The following is a 19,059-nucleotide window of genomic DNA, read 5'->3' on the forward strand; positions in this document are numbered from 1 at the left end:
GGGAGGGAGAGAATTACCATGGGATATATTTTATAATCATGGAAAATGTTAATAAAAATTTTTAAAAATCAATTTAAAAAAAAAGCATATGGGAGCTGGGCGTGTTGCTCAGTGGTAGCATACTTACCCAGAAGACGTGAGGCCTTGGGTTCAACTTCCAACATTACAAATAATAATAATAACAGTAATAGTAATAGTAAAATACATGAAGATGATCGGTCCTGAATCCTACTTGGAGTTTATGTCAGGCAGGGAAGAATTAGGAAGGAATAGGGGACAGGAACCCAAAAGGGTCTATGATGTCTACACTCTCACACTGGCTGGTGGGTTCAGGAATGCTCATTTGATATGATGGTTGCCAACGCAAAATATAACTCTCAGGGCTGGAAACATAGCTTAGCTGCTAAGGAGCTTGCCTGCAAAACCGAACAACCCAGGGTTCCATGCCCAGTACCCACATGGAGCCAAATGCACAAAGTGGCACATGCATGTGGAGTCTGTAGCCGCTGGAGACCCTGGTGCACCTTTACCGTCGGGTGTCTCTCTTCTCTCTTTCTCTGCTGGCAAATAAATGAATATATTAAAATACACAGACACATATTACAGGAATAAGGGACAGTTTATTCTGAGCCAAATATAAGTGACTATGTTCTGGGAACAGAGAATCGGGCTGCCCTAAATAATATGCTCCAACATGGAAGCAGTTACACGAAGTTTTTTTTTTTTTTTAACTCTTTTTTGGTTAATTCTTTTTTATTTGAGAGTGACAGACAGAGAGAGAAAGAGGCAGATAGAGAGAGAGAGAATGTTCTCGCCAGGGCTTCCAGCCACTGCAAATGAACTCCAGATGCATGCACTCCCTTGTGCATCTGGCTAATGTGGGTCCTGGGGGAAAAAAATAAAAGACTACATGAGACTACATGCTGCTTTGCTGTAACCCCAAATGCGAAACAACTTAAATGCTCATCAGTAAACAGGAAGGTAAACTGTGGCACCACCTGTTTTGGGGGGCAGAGGATGGGGGGTTGAAGACAGAGTTTGAGACAAGAGTTTCAGTAGCCCAGACTGTCCTGCTACTCCCTGTGTAGCCCAGACAAGTCTCAAACTCAAGACAATCCTCCTGCCTCAGCTTCCAAGCGTTGAGAGTAGAGATGTGTTGCCATGATCAGCTTAAGCTGTGGTTTGTCTCAGTAGCATACAAGAGTTCAGCAATGAAAAGGGATTAGGGCTGGAGAGAGATGGCTCAATGGTTAAAGTGCTTGTGTACAAAGACTGACGACCTGGGTTAAACTCCCCAATATCCACATACAGCCAGATGCACAATGGGGTGCACGCATCTGGAGTTTGTTTGCAGCGGCCAGAGGCCCTGGTGTGCCCATTCTCTTTGTCTCTCTTCCCTCTGTCTCTCTCTCTCTTTCTGTGCTTGCAAATAAATAAATAAAAATAGTTAGAAAGAGAAAAGGGATGACTATTAACACAGTAGTAGTGATGAATCTCAAAATAATGATGAGGGTTTTTTTTGAATATGTATGTGTGTGCATAATATGTGTGGGATGTGTGTGTGTGTGTGTGTGTGTGTGTAGATGTGTATATTTTCCCAGCCAGGTAGGCATGTCAGCTGACCCATCACCCCAGCTCTTGGGAGAATCCCCAGAGTTTGTTGACTAGTCTAGCTGGATCAGTGTGTCCAACAACTCACTGAAGGCTATGCCTGTGTTATTTTTTATTTTTTTATTTAAAAAAAATTATTAGCATTTTCCATGATTATAAAAAAATATCCCATGGTAATTCCCTCCCCCCCCAACACTTCTGTGTTATTTTTTAATGTTTAATTTTTATTTATTTATTTATTTGAGAGAGACAGAGAGGCAGATAGAGAGAGAAAGAATGAGGGAATGGGCGCACCACGCCCTCCAGCCACTGCAAATGAATTCCAGATGCATATGACACTTTGTGCATCTGGCTTACTTGGGTCCTGGGGAATTGAACCTAGATCCTTTGGCTTAGCCAGCAAGCATCTTAACTGCTAAGCCATTCCCCCCAGCTCTTTTTTTAAAAATAATTTTTTGTTCATTTTTATTTATTTGAGAGTAACAGAAGACAGAGAGAAAAAGAGGAGAGAGAGGGAGAGAGAGAGAGGGAGAATGGGTGCACCAGGGCCTCCATAGCCACTGCAAATGAACTCCAGATGCATGTGCTCTCTAGTGCATCTGGCTTGCGTGGGTCCTGGGAAATTGAGCCTCGAACTGGGGTCCTTAGGCTTCACAGGTAAGCGTTTAACCACTAAGCCATCTCTACAGCCCCCCTCCCACCTTTTATTAAGTTGAGAGAGAGAGAGAGGAAAAAAAAATGGACACACCAGGGCCCCTAGTCGTGGCAAAGGAACTCCAGACATATGTACCACCTTGTGCATCTGGCTTATGAGGGGAATCTAACCTGGATCCTTTGGCTTTGCAGGCAAGTGCCTTAATTGCTAAGCCATTTCTCCAGCCCTCTGCCGGTGTTATTTGTTGAGAGAAGGGGTGGAAACAGGAGGGAGGAAGGGAAAGACAGAAAGAAGGAGAAAGACAGAGGAGAGGGAAAACCGCAGTGAGAGCGTGTTCCTTAGGTTGGTGTTCCGCCCTTGTTTGGGCCTCAGGGATTCCTTCCTCCTCACTTGGAGTAGCCCTTAGAGAATTCCCATAAAACAGCTCAGCAGCTCGGCTGGCACACACTTCTTTCTCTCCCTGGTGGCCAGGTATTATGCACCACCTCCTCCCACAATGCCATCCTGCCTCAGGCCACACCTTCCCAAGCAGGAGCTCCCGGGGCTCTGGCCTCACCAGCTCATCACCTTGGATCATCTGAGCTCAGTAGAGGTGGGGTCAGCAACAGAGTACTTGCCTAGCAACTGGGTCCAGAGTTGGTGGTATAGCAGTGAGCATAGCTGCCTTCCACCCCCAACACTGCCAAAGGAAAAGTGCATGGTGGTGCACGCCTTTAATCCCAGGACTCGGGAGGCAGAGGTAGGAGGATCACCATGAGTTCAAGGCCACCCTGAGACTACAGAGTGAATTCTAGAATGAGACCCTACCTTGAAAAAAAAAAAGGAAAAAAGAAAAGAAAAAGTACCTGGCTGAAGGTCCTGAGCCCAGGCAAATAGAGGCCCCTGGTGTGGTGCTGGGGAGAGAAGAATTTTGACTGATAAACTCAGATATGGGTCTGCCTGATTTTGCTAGTGACCCACTGGGGAGTAGTTCAATCCTACCAGTGGAGACTCAGAATGCTTTGGGGAAAAGTGGGACCAGGTTGGAAAAATGGCTTTCCAACTTCCTGGCCTTGGGGCGGGCTTCCCCTGACAGCTTTAGTTTCTTCACATGTGAACTGGGCCTAACGATGGCCCAGCCCTTGTGGAATTGTCGTGAGGTAACATGCCCCAAGACCTGGCTTATGCTTGGCACCTGGCGGCTGCTTGATGTCATACACATATTGTCCCATCATTATCACTATGTGACTGATGCAAACCTTCAGCACCATTGATAGATTAACTGGGCAGCAGAGTCTCAGCCCTGGATTTGGAGGTAGGGAGATGTCTGTCTTTGATTGGCCTGAGCCACCAAGTACAGTACCCATGACCTTCAGGCAGTCACCAGACATAGTGACAATTAAAATATCTCTGACTGGGCGTGATGGCCCATACCTTTAATCCCACCACTCGGGAAGCAGAGGTAGGATTACTGTGAATTCAAGGCTACCCTGAGACTACATAGTGAATTCCAGGTCAGCCTGAACTACAGTGAGACACCTACCTTGAAAAAACAAATAATGATAATAATAGTAATAAAATATCTCTGAGCCAGGCATGTTGGTGCACACCTTTAATCCCAGCACTCAGGAGGCTGAGGTAGGAGGGTTGCTGTGAGTTTGGGGCCAGAATGAGACTACATATTAAGTTCTAGGACAGCCTGGGCAGAGTGAGACCCTCAGGGGAAAAAAGAACAATCTCCCAGGAAGAGACATCATCACCCTGGCCTCCTTACCCAGGGCACAGGGTGAGGGTGGGTAACTGCGGCTGAATCCAGTCCATGCTGCACTTGCCAAGCCAGCTGGAGCCCTGGCAAGAACTTGTCTCAAACCCTCCTTACTGACTTTCCCGATTCTCACAGTGGTGCCATATGTGGACAGGCAGCCCAGTTCCTGCCAGCTCCCTGCTCCAGGTTCTTCACACGGTGTGGTGTTCGGGGCTCTTTCCACATCTCTTCCTCCCCCTCTGCCTTCTCTCTGTAACTCTACCAGATGTACTCCCCCTGGCATACTTGGTGCTCAGGAAATATTTCTCGAGTTCAGGACTGATCCCACACTCTTTTTTTTTTTGTTGTTGTTTTTCAAGGTAGGGTCTCACTCTAGCTCAGACTGACCTGGAATTCACTGTAATCTCAGGGTGGCCTTGAACTCGCAGCCGAGCATGGTGGCACAAGCCTTTAATCCCAGCACTCGCTGAGAGTTCAAGGCCACCCTGAGACTACAGAGTGAATTCCAGGTCAGCCTGAGCTACGGTGAGACAGACACCAGCAAGACCTAAGAGAGAGAAGGAAGGCCTGTGGGGGTGTGACTCTGCCTACTTCGGAATCCCGCCTAACCTCACCGAAAGCTTGGTCACCCCACCCAGAGGGCTGGGCAGGGCTTGTAGCCCTGCCATCCTGGAAGGCTCTGAGTCATCCGCTGGTGAGGGCAGCTGTGGCCCAGCAGGAAACCAAGGCTAAAATGAGAGAGGTGGGCGGGGGCTGGCAGGGCTGAGTCCCTTCCCCTGCTGCCCAGAGGAACTGGGAGTGACTGCCCAGTGGCTGTAGGCTGCACATGGCCCCGGGGGCCTCACCACGAGTCAGGACCTCAGGGCCCCTTGTCCTGGAGGATATGGTGATGTGGGAGGTAAGACTTGAGCACAAGTCACCACCCCTCAGCCTAAGGGCTTCTTGACAAGGGGTATGGGAAGTGCCTGAGGGACTGCTGGCTGCCAAAGTCGCTTCAGCTGGGGAGTTTGTCACCAGCCTCAAAAGGAGGTAGAGCCCAGCAATTTCATTTCTACAACCTTATCCTCAGGAAATAACTGTGAAGCCAGGTACTGTGGGGCAAACCTATAATCTCAGGGAGGTAGGAGGACCAGAGAAGTTCAACGTCATTCCGAGATTCATGAAACCCTGTTTTAAAAAGCAATCCTGGGGCTGGAGAGATGGCTTTAGCTGTTAAGCACTTGTCTGCAAAGTCTAAAGACCCAGGTTTGACTCCCCAGGACCCACATAAACCAGCTGCACAAAGTCACACATGTGCACAAGGTGGTACATGCATCTGGAGTTCATTGTGGCTAGAGGTCCTGGCATGCCAATTCTTACTCTCTCACAAAAAAAAAAAATCTTGGGCTGGGCATGGTGGCTCACGCCTTCAATCCCAGGGCTGGACTAGAGTGAAACCCTACCTCCAATAAATAAATAAATAAATAATAAATAAAGCAATCCTAGGCTAGGCATAGTGCACACTTTTAATTCCAGTACTTGGGAGGCAGGGGTAGAAGTAGAAGGATAACTGAGTTTGAGGCCACCCTCAAATACATATAGTGAATTACAGTAAGACCCTACCTGGAACACCCCCCCCCACCATCCCAAAAAATGCCAGGTAGTGTGGCTCAAAACCTATGATCTTAGTGTTCTTGGGAAGCTGAGGTAGGAGAACAGAATTGCTGAATTTGGGGCCAGCCTGGGCTACCGAGTTCTATGTCAGCCTGAGCCAGATCCTATCTCAAAAATAAAAGAAGCTGGGCATGGTGGGGCATGCCTTTAATCCCAGCACTTGGGAGGCAGAGGTAGGAGGATTACTGAGAGTTCGAGGCCACCCTGAGATTACAGCATGAATTCCAATCGCTTCTCGGCCTTTTGGCTAAGATCAGGTGTGAATTCCAGCCTGGACTAAAGTGAGACCCTACCACAAAAAAAACAAAACAAACAAAACAAAAATAAAATACAAGGGCTGGAGAGATGGCTTAATGGTTAAGGAGAAGCCTAAGGACCCAGGTTCAATTCTCCAGGTACCACGTAAGCCAGATGCACATGGTGGCACATGCATCTGGAGTTTGTTTGCAGTGGCTAGAGGCCCTTGGTGTGCCCATTCTCTCTCCTTCTCCCTGTCTCTAATACATACATACATAGATCTTTGTTTTGTTTTTTCAATGTAGGGTCTCACTCTGGCCCGGGCTGACCTGGAATTCACTATATAGTCTCAGGGTAGCCTGGAACTCACAGTGAGTGATCCTTCTACCTCTGCCTCTGGAATGGATTAAAGGTGTGTGCCACCATGCCTAGATAAAAATAAGTAAATCATTAAAAATCAAATAAGAAAGAAAAAAGGTAAAGAGGGCTGGAGAAATGGTTTAGTGGATAAGGCTTGCCTGTGAAACCTAAGGACCCAGGTTTGATTCCCCAATACCCACATAATCCAGAGGCAAATGGTGGCGTATGTGTCTGGAGTTCATTTGCAGTGGCTAGAGGCCCTGACACACCCATGCATATTCTCTCTCTCTCTCTCTATTTTTCTCCTAAATAAATAACATTTTTTAAAGAAAGGAAAATAAAAAAAAAAAAGAATAATTCACGCGAGTTCCCATCTGAGCATGGGAGCCATAGGGCCCTAAAGTAGGGTTGATGTAGAAAGTGGTGGGTGCAGACGGGGGTGGGGGTTGGGGGTTGACACTGCGCCACAGAAGGAAAGAGCGGGGCCGGTGACAGGGCAGAGCAGGCTTCCAGCTCCGGCTCCTCCCACCACCCAACAGTTAATAGAGAGGGGACGTCCAGGCCTGGTGCCAAGGTCTCTTCCACACCACGGGCTATGCCAACCAGGTAAACAGGTGGACACATGATATTCCTTAAAAACAAAATCCTGATTCATACACACCTCCTGCTGTTTACTTGGAAGTGTGTGTGCGTGTTTTCTTTTGGTCTATTTCAGGTCAGACAGGTTTGTGGGGAGAACAAAGCTGGGGCTCAGAGCCAACCGGGACAGAGACTGAGGGACCCGTGGGGCAAGGAAGAACCACTCCTTCTTCCTATGTAACAAGGAAGGGGTGCAAGTCCAGCTCCCTTTTGGACCCTCCCTTTCGAAGTAAAGGGCTGTAATTCTTCACATTTGGGTCCCTGTTTCCACAAGTGCTTCACGATGGGGTGGGGGCAGGGAGGCATTGTGGGGAGGCAGGTTGGCAGAAGCCACTTCCCGACAGAGGACCAGTGGTGACTCAGGGACTGTAGGTGGCATTCTCTGTTCCGGAGGGGCAGACTCAGCAGGTGGGCAGCAGAGTTCCTTCCCTCTTTACACCAGATCCCTGGTCCCTACCCTTCATCTCTGTCCATGGTGTCACCTCGGAAGGGGCTCGGAGAACCTGGTGGGTACAGACAGCATCTGGAGTTCTAATAAAAACAGAGACTGCCCTCTCCCTGCCTTCCAGACCCGAGAAAGGATTACTGTAGAAAAAGTTCTTGGCTGGGCATGGTGGCAAACACCTTTAACTCCAGCACTCAGCAGGCAGAGGTAGGAGGAATGCTGTGAGTTTGAGGCCAGCCTGGACTAACAGAGTGAGTTCCAGGTCAGCTTGAACTAGAGTGAGACTCTACCTCACAAGACAATGATATACAATATATATATATATACAGTAGCTCTCATCTTTGCACTTGGGAGGCTGAGGTAGGAGGGTTCCCATGAATTTTGAGGCCACCCCAAGAGTACATATGAATTCAGGCCAATGAGACCCTACCTGGAGAAATAAAAATAGTAATAATAATAATAATAAAATGGAGGCTAGGGAGATGGGTCAGCAGTTAAAGGTGCTTGCTTGCAAAGCCTGCTGGCCTAGTTTTGACCCCCCAGTTACCCACATAAAGCTAGATGCACAAAGTTACATATGCATCTGGAAATTCTTTGAAGTAGCAAGAGGTCCTGGTGTGCTCATGTTCTCTCTCTTTTTGATTCTTCTTATAAATAAAAATATTTAAAATAAACTGCACGAGGTGGCACATGCCTTTAATCCCAGCTCTCAGGAAGCAGAGGTAGGAGGATCACCATGAGTTCAAGGCCATCCTAAGACTACATAGTGAATTCCAGGTCAGCCTGTGCTAGAGTGAGACCCTTGAGAAACCAAAAAGAAAAAAGAAAAAACAAACAAAAAAAAAACAAGGTGGAGCGCAATTGAGGAAAACCCCCAACATAAACCTCTGGCCTGCACAAGCATGCATGCACATGTGCACTCGTGTGTGTCCACACAGATAAGCATACATGCATACAGGCACACATAGCACACACATACACACGCAAAAGAAAGAAAAAAATGCTGAGCATTAAAATGACTTTTGGCATGAGGGTACCAGTTGCCAACATTTTAGAGTTGAGAAATTCTCTGCTGTCTAACTTCCTGGAATCCTACATAATGCTGATGACTATATTCAATTTTCTTAAGAAGAAAAAAAAAGCAGGCTAGGGGAGAGTTCAGAGGTAGAGGGCTAGTTAGCATATTTGAGGCTCAGGTTCCTTCTCCAGAGGGGGAGAAAAGCAAATGGTAAAAACCTTTATTCCCTCCCCACCCAAGGGCCATAACTGGCCTGATTTATTAACATGCGGAAGAGAGCTGAGAACTTTTTGAGAGTTTTATGAGCTTCCTAGAACAAATCTTGCTCTGGGTGTTCTAGTTGTCTCTTAATCTGGCCCCACCTATCCATGGCAGAGCTCCGCCCCACCCCCCTTTCCTACCGGGAGTCTCAGAAGTTTTGTGGCACCCCTGGGCCCTATGAGGAATTCTTTGGCTTGCCTTTTCCACTAAGACCCTCCCCTGGCATACTCCCTCCATAACTATGTCTGTATATTCCAGAACTGAATGGACTGTGGCATGTATACTGTGGAATATCATTTTGAAAAACCCTAAACTGGGTATGCTGGCTCATACCTGTAATCCCAGTGCTCGGAAGGCTGAGTCAGTTTAGGGCTATCCTGCACTCCATAATGAGCTCCAGGCTAGCTTGGGCTACAGTATGAGCTTTGTCTTAAAAAACAAAAAACAAGCTGGGCGTGTTGGCACGTGCTTTTAATCCCAGCACTCAGGGAGGCAGAGGTAGGAGGATCACCGTGAATTCGAGGCCACCCTGAGACTACATAGTGAATTCCAGGTGAGCCTGGACTAGAGTGAGACCCTACTTTGAAAAAAAAAAACAAAAACAAAAAACAAAAGAAAAACAGAGTCTGGCGTGGTGGTGGTGCATGCTTTTGATCTCAGTACTCCGGAGGCAGAGGTAGGAAGATTGCTGTGAGTTTGAGGCCACCCTGAGACTACATAGTGAATTCCAGGGCAGCCTGGGCTAGAGCGAGACCCTACCTTGAAAAAACAAAACAAAACAAAAAAAACAAGGCTGGAGGGATGGCTTAGCAGTTAAGGCACATGAGTCTGGAGTTCATTTGCAGCGGCTGGAGGCCCTGGTGCACCCATTCTCCCTCTCTCTCTGTTTGTCAAATAAAAAACAAAAACAAAAAACAAACAAACAAACAAAAAAAAACAGGGCTGGGGAGATGGCTCAGTTGGTATAATGTTTACCAAGCTAGCATGAGGACTGAGTTCAGGTCCCCAGCACCGCCATAAAATACCAGGCATGGTGGGTCTGTTATACTCAGCTGGGGTCACAAAGACAGGTGGATCCATGGGCTTGTTGGCTAGCTTGTCTAGTTGAAATCAGTGGGCTCTAAGTTCAGTAAGAGTTCATGTCTCAAAAAATAAGGAGAGAAATAAAGGAAAACAAATGACTTCAACCTCTGGCCTTCACACAGATGTGCACACGTATGCACATGAATCTGCATGCACACACACACACACACACATACATATCTTCATGCATACAAGTACACACACACACACACACACACACACACACACACGCACTCTATACACATGTATAGACAATCCCCCCAACAAACTATTAGTTGATATGCAGCTGGGCATGGTGAAGAATTCTTATAAGCAAGCACTCGTGTGGGAAAATCAGGAGTCTGAGGCATGGGCTAGAAAGCCGGCTCAGTGGTTAAAAGAACTTCCTATGCAAGTATGAGGGCCTGAGAGCCTGCTAGAGTTAGATCCCTAGGACCCACATAAATAGCTGGTCATGGCCACACATGCTCCTGTAACCCCAGTCCTATGGGGGGGGGCAGAGAATCTCTGGGGCTCTAGAAAAAGACAGCAAGTTCTGTGATCGGTAAGAGACACTGTGGCTTTAGTAAGAATAGGTGTAAGAGCAAGGGGGGTGGAGAGAGACACTTGACTTCCTCTCCAGCCACTGCAGGTGAGAGCACCCAGCCTCAGGGAAGTGCATGGAGCAATACACGGGCACATGCTTGTGCATACACCACACACACACACCACATTACACACATACATGGAAAAAAAAAGAGAGAACTTGAGGTTAGACTGGGTATGATGTCACTCACATAAACCCAGTGCTTGGGAGGGAAAGGCAGGAGGATCAAGAAGTCAAGGGCAGACACAGCAACATAGTGAGTTTGAAGCCAGGCTGGGATACAAGAGGCCTTGTGTCAAATGAACAAAAATAGAGTTTGAAGCCAGGTGTGGTGGCACACGCCTTTAATCCCAGCACTCAGGAGGCAGTGGTACCAAGATCGCTGTCGGTTCCAGTCCACTCTGAGACTACATAGTGAATTCCAGGTCAGCCTGGGCTAGAGAGAGACCCTACCTTGGGGGGGAAAAAAAAAAAAGAGATGTCCTACCTTCAAAACCCTCCAAAAAGATATGTCCAGGGCTGGAGAGATGGTTTAGTGGTTAAGGTACTTGCCTGCAAAGCCAAATAACCCAGGTTTGATTTCCCCAGTACCCACATAAAGTCAGCTGCACAAGGTGGCACATGCACCTGGAGTTCATTTGTAGTGGCTAAGGCCCTGACGTGCCCATTCTCTTTCTATCTGCCTCTTTCTCTTAAATAAATAAATAATGGCACTTGGGAGGCAGAGGTATGAGGATTGCCATGAGTTCAAGGCCACCCTGAGATGACAGAGTTAATTCCAGGTCAGCCTGGACCATAGTGAGACCCTACCTCAAACCCCCCCCCAAAAATAATGAAATAAATACATAAAAAGATATGTCCATTTTGAGCATATATTCTATCGTTTGGACAATGTATGCTTCCCCTTCCAGCAAGACAAACTACTTCCATCCTCTCCAGGAGTTCATCCTCTTTTTTGGAATCAATTTTCCTTCTCCCCACTCTCAGAAAATAATATTTTGTGTGTATTGTATTGAATGTGTAATGAATCTAGAATTGTCAGGGACTGACTCTAAGGTTAGGGGGAACTATTCATGTGCATGCATAACACCTTACAGTTTATAATGCCTTTCTACTTTTCAGGCCATGGATGCTCAGAGGAGTCCTTGGGCCAGGGACTTGGCATGCTGGGAAATGTGTGAACGCTCCAGGGTAAGGGTCCGCATACATTGTAAAGGTTAAGGACAGGCTGCTTGCCACCTTCTCTCTTCTACCTGTCCCAGGCTTCCAGCCTGGCTGAAGAAATGCCTGCTGTATGTATGGAGGAATCCAACTGTCCCCTCCTTGGGCAGAGCAGGCCTTTCTAGCCCCTGTAATTGGGAATGGTGGTGGTGGGTGAGTTTATCAGCACGCTTGCTTCTAGTTGCCCAGAGAATATGACAGACAACATCCCGCCAAGTTCTGCGTCAGCCTTACTGTGGAACCTGGGGAAATAATTTCCCCTCTCTGAACCACCTCTCACAAGGAAACTAAAAGTCCCTGCCAGCTTGACTTCAACCCCACCTGATGACTTTTTGCTCCCTGAATGCCTCCTACATAGAGGCCCCACTCCCTTGAATGCCCTTCCCCAATATAGGCTGTCACCATTCTTGTTTTTCAACTTTTAGATTTGGCTTTAGCCTCTGTGACTGTCCTTAAAACACAACTGCCAGGCCTGGGCGTGGTGGCACACGCCTTTAATCCCAGCACTAGGAAGCAGAGGTAGGAGGATTGCTGTGAGTTTGAGGCCACCCTGAGACTACATAGTGAATCCAGGTCATCCTGGGCTAGAGCAAGACCCTGCCTTGAAAAACCAACCAACCAACCAACCAACAACAACAACAACAACAAAAACTCCACAATGTTCTGCTCCTCCCTCAAACTTCTCGAGTCTAGGGACTCTGATGAATAATAGAATGGCATTTTTGTTTACTGAGCAATGACCAGCCATATGCCAGGCACTGTGCTCTGTGGAGGTACATTCACTCTTTCCATCCTTACTACAAAGTGTCATTATTCACATTTGGCGGCTGAGGAAACTGAGGCTCAAAGCATTGACACTTGCCTGGAATCACTTGCTACTACAAATGAATGCTAGATGCATGCACCACTTTTTTTTTAATATATATTTTTAGGTATATATTTTATTTTTTAATTCTTTTGGTTTTTATTATTTTTTTAATTTTTTGTTTATTTTTATTTATTTATTTGAGAGCGACAGAGAGAAAGAGGCAGAGAGATAGAGAGAGAGAAAGAGAGAGAGAGAGAGAGAGAATGGGCATGCCAGGGCCACCAGCCACTGCAAATGAACTTCAGATGCATGCGCCTCCTTGTGCATCTGGCTAAAGTGGGTCCTGGGGAATTGAGCCTCGAACAGGGGTCCTTAGGCTTCACAGGCAAGCGCTTAACTGCTAAGCCACCTCTCCAGCCCCATGTACCACTTTTTGTGTCTAGCTTTATGGAGAGAGCTGGGGAACTGAACTTGGGCCAGAAGGCTTTACAAACAAGCGCCTTTAACCACTGAGCCATCTCTTTAGCCCTATGGGCTCAGACTCTTGATTCTCCTTCCTCCATTTCTGTAGAGCTGGGATTACAGGCACATACCACCACAGTCCTACCATATTCATGAAGCCTCATTGCCAGCATTTTACAGAAGGCTTAGCAAATGGGAGTTTACCACGGAGCTCCTGAATGACTGGTGAGTGACTGAAATGCATGACTGAGAGCCTGCATCACCTCAGCCCTCTCCCAACCTAACACTCCTGTGGTGGTGACAGCTTTGAAAGACAGGTGCTCAGTAATGATAACTGTTATGATTCCCATTTGCTGCCATATGTCACGGTGACAGTAAGAGCAGGCTAATAACGGGGTAGGGTGCACAAAGAGGTTAGTGCAGCCATTGGGTGCAAGCAAGTAGCAATGGATGTCAAATACAGGATAGATCTGAGCCAAGGCAGGGTTCTGCATCCTACTCCAGTGTTTGGGGACCCTAGCTTTTTTTTTTTTTTTTTCGAGATAGGGTCTCACTCTAGCTCAGGCTGATCTGGAATTCACTATGTAGTCTCAGGGGGACCTTGAACTCACCACGATCCTCCTCCTACTTCTGCCTCCCGAGTGCTGGAATTAAAGGTGTGCGCCACCATGCCCAGCTGGGACCCTAGTTTTTAATCTGCCTTCTTGTTTTTGTTTTTTTTTTTTCCGAGGTAGGGTCTCACTCTAGTCCAGGCTGACCTGGAATTCACTATGTAGTTTCAGGGTAGTCTAGAAATCATGGCGATCCTCCTACCTGTCTCCTGAGTGCTGGGATTAAAGACATGCACCACCACACCTGCCTTGCCTTCTTTTTAAAAAAATATATTTATTTATTTATGGGGGGGGGAGTGAGAGAAAGAGGCAGATAGAAAATGGGCACTCCAGGGCCTCTATCTTCTGCAAACAAACTCCAGATGCATGTGTCACCTTGTCCATCTGGCTTTATGTGGATACTGGGGAATTGAACCTGGGTCTTTTGGCTTTAAGTGCCTTAACGGCTGAGCCGTCTCTCCAACTCTTAATTTGCCTTCTCTACCAGTTTGGGGGGTCCAGAAATTGAAACCCATTCTTGTGCTACTGACCCACTCATGCTCAGTCCTACAGTCTATTGACCCAAAGTCGGGGTTTCTGGCTTTTCACTGGGTTTTAGCCTTGCAAACTTTAAAGTGCTATTCCTGGGCTGGAGAGATGGCTTAGTGGTTAAGTGCTCGCCTGTGAAGCCTAAGGACCCCGGTGCGTGGCTTGATTCTCCAGGACCCAGGTAAACCAGATGCACAAGGTGGCGCATGCATCTGGAGTTCGTTTGCAGTGGCTCTTTCTCTCTCTAGTCTGTCGCTCTCAAATAAACAAATAAATAAAAAATAAACAAAAAACAAAGTGCTATTCCTTCTTTCATTCCTGACTTGTTCTGTTTCACCAAGCCGCATCCCGAGTGCAACGTACACAGGCTGGGCCGGAAGAATGCACGTCAGGCGCTGGTGGCCCCAGTGCTTTTGGGCCCAAGTTCTCCCTAAAACTCCTCATCATCTACCTCCCCTCCCCCTCGCCCGTAGCTATTGTGTAAGACCGGCCGGCACACCTTCTGGGGCAGGTCCGATTCAGGCTAGGGAACTTCCTGAGTGCGGGCAGCCTCGGGCGGGACTGGGGGCCAGGGGGCAAGGGGTAAGGGGTCAGGCGGAGAGGGGCAGAGGATGCGCGGCACGCCGGGCCTGCACTCCGTGGGTCCAGGCGCCTGCTAGCAGTCTCCACGTCCTGCTGGCCTGAGGAGGGGCCAGACACCGGGGCGGCGGCGTCCAGGGCACCCCATCCTCCCAGATGCTCCCCACCCCCCGCCGCCAGTCCCTTTCTTCGCTATGGTCCGGGTCTGGTGCCCGTCGCGCGCAGCTCTCCAGGGTCTCCCCCTTCGAGGACTCGGTCTTTGTCTGGGTCTCACCGCGCTCTTGACGTCGTACCCCAGGGCCCGGTGCCCCGCCCGCGCGCCGCTGGGAGGGGGCGTGGCTAGACCGAGGGGGCGGGGCGCGGCGGGGCGGCGGCGGGCGCGGGCGCGGGAGGCGGAGGCTGCGGGCGGGAGGGACGCGGTGGGACTGGGTGCGCGCCGGGAGCCGGAGAGGAGCGGGATCGTCGGGCTCAGCCAGGGGCGGCGGGAGCGGGGCTGGCCGTGCTCCATGGCACCGGCGGCGTCGGTCTGATCAGCGGCGGGCAGCGGCGGGCGGATCGGGCCGCGGATCCTCCTCGCCATGGGGGACGTGCTGTCCACGCACCTGGACGACGCTCGGCGCCAGCACATCGCAGGTGAGGACCGAGCCGCGCGCCCCAGGGGTTCTGTCGGGCACTCCGGGCCACGCCCCCATCCTCCCCGGCCGGGGGGGAAGGGGATCCCCGAAATCAAGGTCCTAGGGCCGAGCGGTAGATGATGGAGGACCGCGGACACCGCGTCCGGACTTGTTCCCTCCAGTCTGGGCGCCCCATCCTGCCCTCTTCTGTGTACTCCCTTCCCCCCTTTCGAGGAGGCCTGGAACATCCCCTCCCCTTCCCTACTGGAACTCCCCCCTCGGAACCCAGTCCCCTCGGAACCCGAGCCCGTACCCCGGATTGTGTGTCCTGGAGGTTGTAACCCATCCCGCCCAGCAGAGTTCCAAGCTCACCATCCACCCTTTCTGGAATCTGCCCTGCTCGGCCCGGAGCCTTCTGACCTTCCCCCTAGCTGCCCCATCCTCAACTCCTCCTGGCCCCAGCTCCGTACACGTGGCCGAAGCTTACTGGGAAGGTCTCTCTAGGGCCTTCCTAGGGGGCTCATTCTGAAGAGTGGGGCTAGGGAAGGATGGGGTACCCTGGAGTGGGCGGGTCTCTTGTCCTTTGGCTCTGACTCAGTGGGGTGCTGGCAGCTGGCCTAGTGGGACTGGTCAAGCCCAGCTCTCTTCTCAGCTCGTTGTCAATGCATGATGTCCACTTCTCAGAAGGGAGTTGCTCCCCAATCTGTGTGTGTGTGGGGGGGGAGGAAGCCCAGGGGCTGCTGCAAGATCTTGGGTTCCCTCTGGAGAGTGAGAGATGGGGTGAGACTCAGACTGTCTAAAAACTCTGCTGCTGCTGACCAGCAGACCTGCATTTTGCATTTTTTTCTCCAGGCATGTGAACTTGGAAGGTCCCTGAGTTTTGAGATGGGATCAGTATAGCGTCCACACTGATGGTCGATGGGACCTCAGTGAACCAGTTCATGTGGCTGGTTTCACATAGGGCCTGACAGGGAGGAAGCACTGACATGAGACAGAGTGCTGTCCAGGTGGGCGATCGTGGAGAGCAGACAGTTCCCTGGTCCTCAGTTCCAGAGGGTGGTGTCCCCTACGCTTTTCTGGATGTCCTGTTGAGCTTTCAGCTATGTTCTCCACGGTGGTTCCTTGATAGCAGGGACCAGCTGTCAGTTACCTCCAGGTCCCCCTGGGCCCCACTCTGGAGGTGCTGAGGAAGAGCTGACCCAGTGACAGGTTCCCCACTAAAGCTTTCCTTTGGGCTAGGCCTAGGGTTTGGCACGGGAGTCAGATGCCATAGAAACAAATCAGACCCTCTCTCTGGCCTTTGATCAGCTGGGGGTTAAGTCCTGGAAGGCCTTCTTGTAGGACAAGGCCTGGACTCTGGGAAGAAGGGCTGGGTGGAGTCTTCCTGTCCCCTCCCTGCTGGTGGCACCCTCCTGGGGCTCTGTAACAGTCTCTCCATTCAGTGCTGCCTGCTGGGGCTCTCAGTAGGCCTGGATGAGTTGTGTCCTGCTTCTCTTGGGTTTTTCCTCTCCCCACACCCAGCTTTGGCGGGATCTAACACCCGGGGCTGAGAACCCACCCCTGCCCCTCTGGCCATGTACTAGGATGGAGACTGAGCCAGGGGAGGTGGACTCCCGCCTGACAGGGTTGAGTTTGTTTTGTGGACTCAGGGCTGGGGAAAAGAGGGGTGTGCCCACTCAAAACCTGTTCACCTCTCTTCCCCAACACTTCACTGCTATTCATAACCCCCTTCAGATGCCTCAGATTCCTGGGCGGGCTCACCTGAGGGGGCTCCCGAAGTGCATGCGTAAGAGAGGCTGCAAGGAAGGGAGCCCCAAAGCTCCCAAGAAAGGGGCCACCTGAGAAATCTGTTAGAGGGAATTGAAGTTGAGTCTCTGCCACCTCCAGCCACCCATGTAACCCTCCTGCCCCCCCCCCCGCCCCCCCAGGGAGCACCAGGGCACTTCCATAGCAGGCGATTAAAATTCCAGAGTCTTCCCTACCTGGGGCCGCCTCCTAGTAGTGCCAGCTGTGGGAACCCCCTTCGCACTGCGCCTTGAGCTCCCAGGCCTGTTAGGGTGTTGCAGGCTTGGCCTGCAGCCTTGTACCCTCCCTGAGCAGGTGAATGCCAGCCTGCAAGTCCTGGCAAAGGTCAGGCGTGCTCCTACCCAGGGTGCTGTTTTGCTGCCCCGGCACCTTTCATCCTGGGATCTCAAAAGCCTCTGGCAAGCAGGGGCCTGCTCCGCCCCAGCGGCCATGCTGCTGGTAGCAGGATGGCTCTCTCCCTCTTAGGAAAGAGGAAGGATTGAGGCCCAGGACGCCCATGTCACCGGGGGCAAGTTCTCCCTAGCTGCGAACAGTAGACGATGTGCCACCTGGTGGCTGTAGCCCTTTCTAGTTGTGAGGGTAGAACCATACCACTTCCCCCCACATTCCCAGACTGGAGCCAGTTCAAGGCCCCAACACAGACTACACAAGTGTTAGTTGTGTGGGGTTAGCTGGCTGACCTTGGGCCAGCACCTCTAGCTCCATTTTCTTTCCTTTTTTTTTTTTTTCTTCAAGGTAGGGTCTCCTCTAGCCCAGGCTAACCTGGAATTCACTCTGTAGGTTAAGGATGACCCTTGAACTCAAGGCAATCCTCCTACCTCTGCCTCCCAAATGTTGGGATTAAAGGTATGCGCCACCATGCCTGGCTTTTCTTTTCTTTCCCTCCCCACCCCCTTCTCTTCTCTTCCTTTCTATTTAAGTTTTTCAAGGTAGGGTTTCACTCTAGTCCAGGCTGACCTGGAATTCACTATGTAGTCTCAGGGTGGCCTTGAACTCATGGTGATCCTACCTCTGCCTCCCAAGTGCTAGAATTGAAGACGTGTGCCACCGTGCCCGCCTGCTAAAAAAAAAAATATTTGATTTTTATTTATCTACTTGAGAGAGAAAGACACACACACATACACACACACAGAGGGATTATGGACGTGCCAGGGGCCTCCAGCCACTGCAACAATCTCCAGACACGTGTGAGCCACCTTGTCATCTGGTTTATTTGGGTCCTGGGGAATTGAATGTGGGTCCTTTGGCTTTGCAGGTAAGCGCCTTAACTGCTAAGCCATCTCTTCAGCCCTTTTTTGGTTTTTCAAGGTAGGGCCTTGCTCTAGCCCACAGTGACCTGAAATTCATTATGTAGTCTCAGGATGGCCTTGAACTCAAAATGATCCTCCAGGTGTGTACTAGCAAGCCCAGATTCTTTGCTTTTCTTTGTAAACCATCTACTAGTGAGGGTATATGCCCAGCCCTTTTTATACTTTTTTAAAAAAATTTATTTATTTATTTATTTGACAGAGAGAATGGGGGCGCCAGAGCCTCCAGCCACTGCAAACGAACTCCAGACACCAGACGTGTATGCTCCTTGAGCATCTGGCTAACGTGGGTTCTGGGGAATCGAACCTGGGTCCTTTGGCTTTGCAGGCAAATGCCTTAACTGCTAAGCCAGTCCTCCAGCCCCCTTTTTATACTTTAAAAAAAATTATTAATTATTATTTTTTATTAACAACTTCCATGATTGTAAACAATATCCTATGGTAATGCCCTTCCTCCCCCCCATTCGACTTTTATTTTGACAGGGTCTCACTAAGTTGCCCACACTGGCTTTGAACTCCCTCTGCATCCCAGGTAGTTTGCAGTTCTCATGCCTCTTTGCCTCCTGACTAGTTGAGCTTACAGGCCTGTGCCACTGGGACATTCTTCCCCTATCTTCCCTTCCCCTTCCCTCCTCTTCTCTTCCCCTCCCTTATCCTTCCTCACCCCATTGCTCCTCTTCCTCCTCCTCTCCATCTGGCTATATTAGGATTGAGCCTCAGCTTTCCTACCTGTAAAATGGGAATAACAACTGTTGGGAGGATTTAGTTCAGTAAAGTAGATAAGGTTCTGCTTAGCTCAGTACTTGGGACAGAAGAAGTGCTCAGCAAGCT

At 49.8% G+C, this 19,059-nt stretch overlaps 1 protein-coding gene and 1 pseudogene across 1 annotated transcript in view; both read left to right on the top strand.

The window, feature by feature from the left end:
- The window catches only part of LOC123453317, a 36,486-nt pseudogene extending 22,080 nt beyond the window's left edge, over positions 1-14,406 (top strand).
- Positions 14,407-14,979: 573 nt separating this feature from the next.
- Positions 14,980-19,059, top strand: part of Niban2 (niban apoptosis regulator 2) — a 61,693-nt gene continuing 57,613 nt past the window's right edge. Inside the window, exon 1 of the mRNA XM_004671640.2 lies at positions 14,980-15,134. Within this exon, the coding sequence (XP_004671697.2) occupies positions 15,080-15,134 (55 nt within the window). The 5' untranslated portion in view covers positions 14,980-15,079. The remainder of the gene's footprint in view (positions 15,135-19,059) is intronic.

Source organism: Jaculus jaculus, chromosome 1 (genome assembly GCF_020740685.1).
Source record: "Jaculus jaculus isolate mJacJac1 chromosome 1, mJacJac1.mat.Y.cur, whole genome shotgun sequence".
In the NCBI taxonomy this organism is placed as follows: Eukaryota; Metazoa; Chordata; class Mammalia; order Rodentia; family Dipodidae; genus Jaculus; species Jaculus jaculus.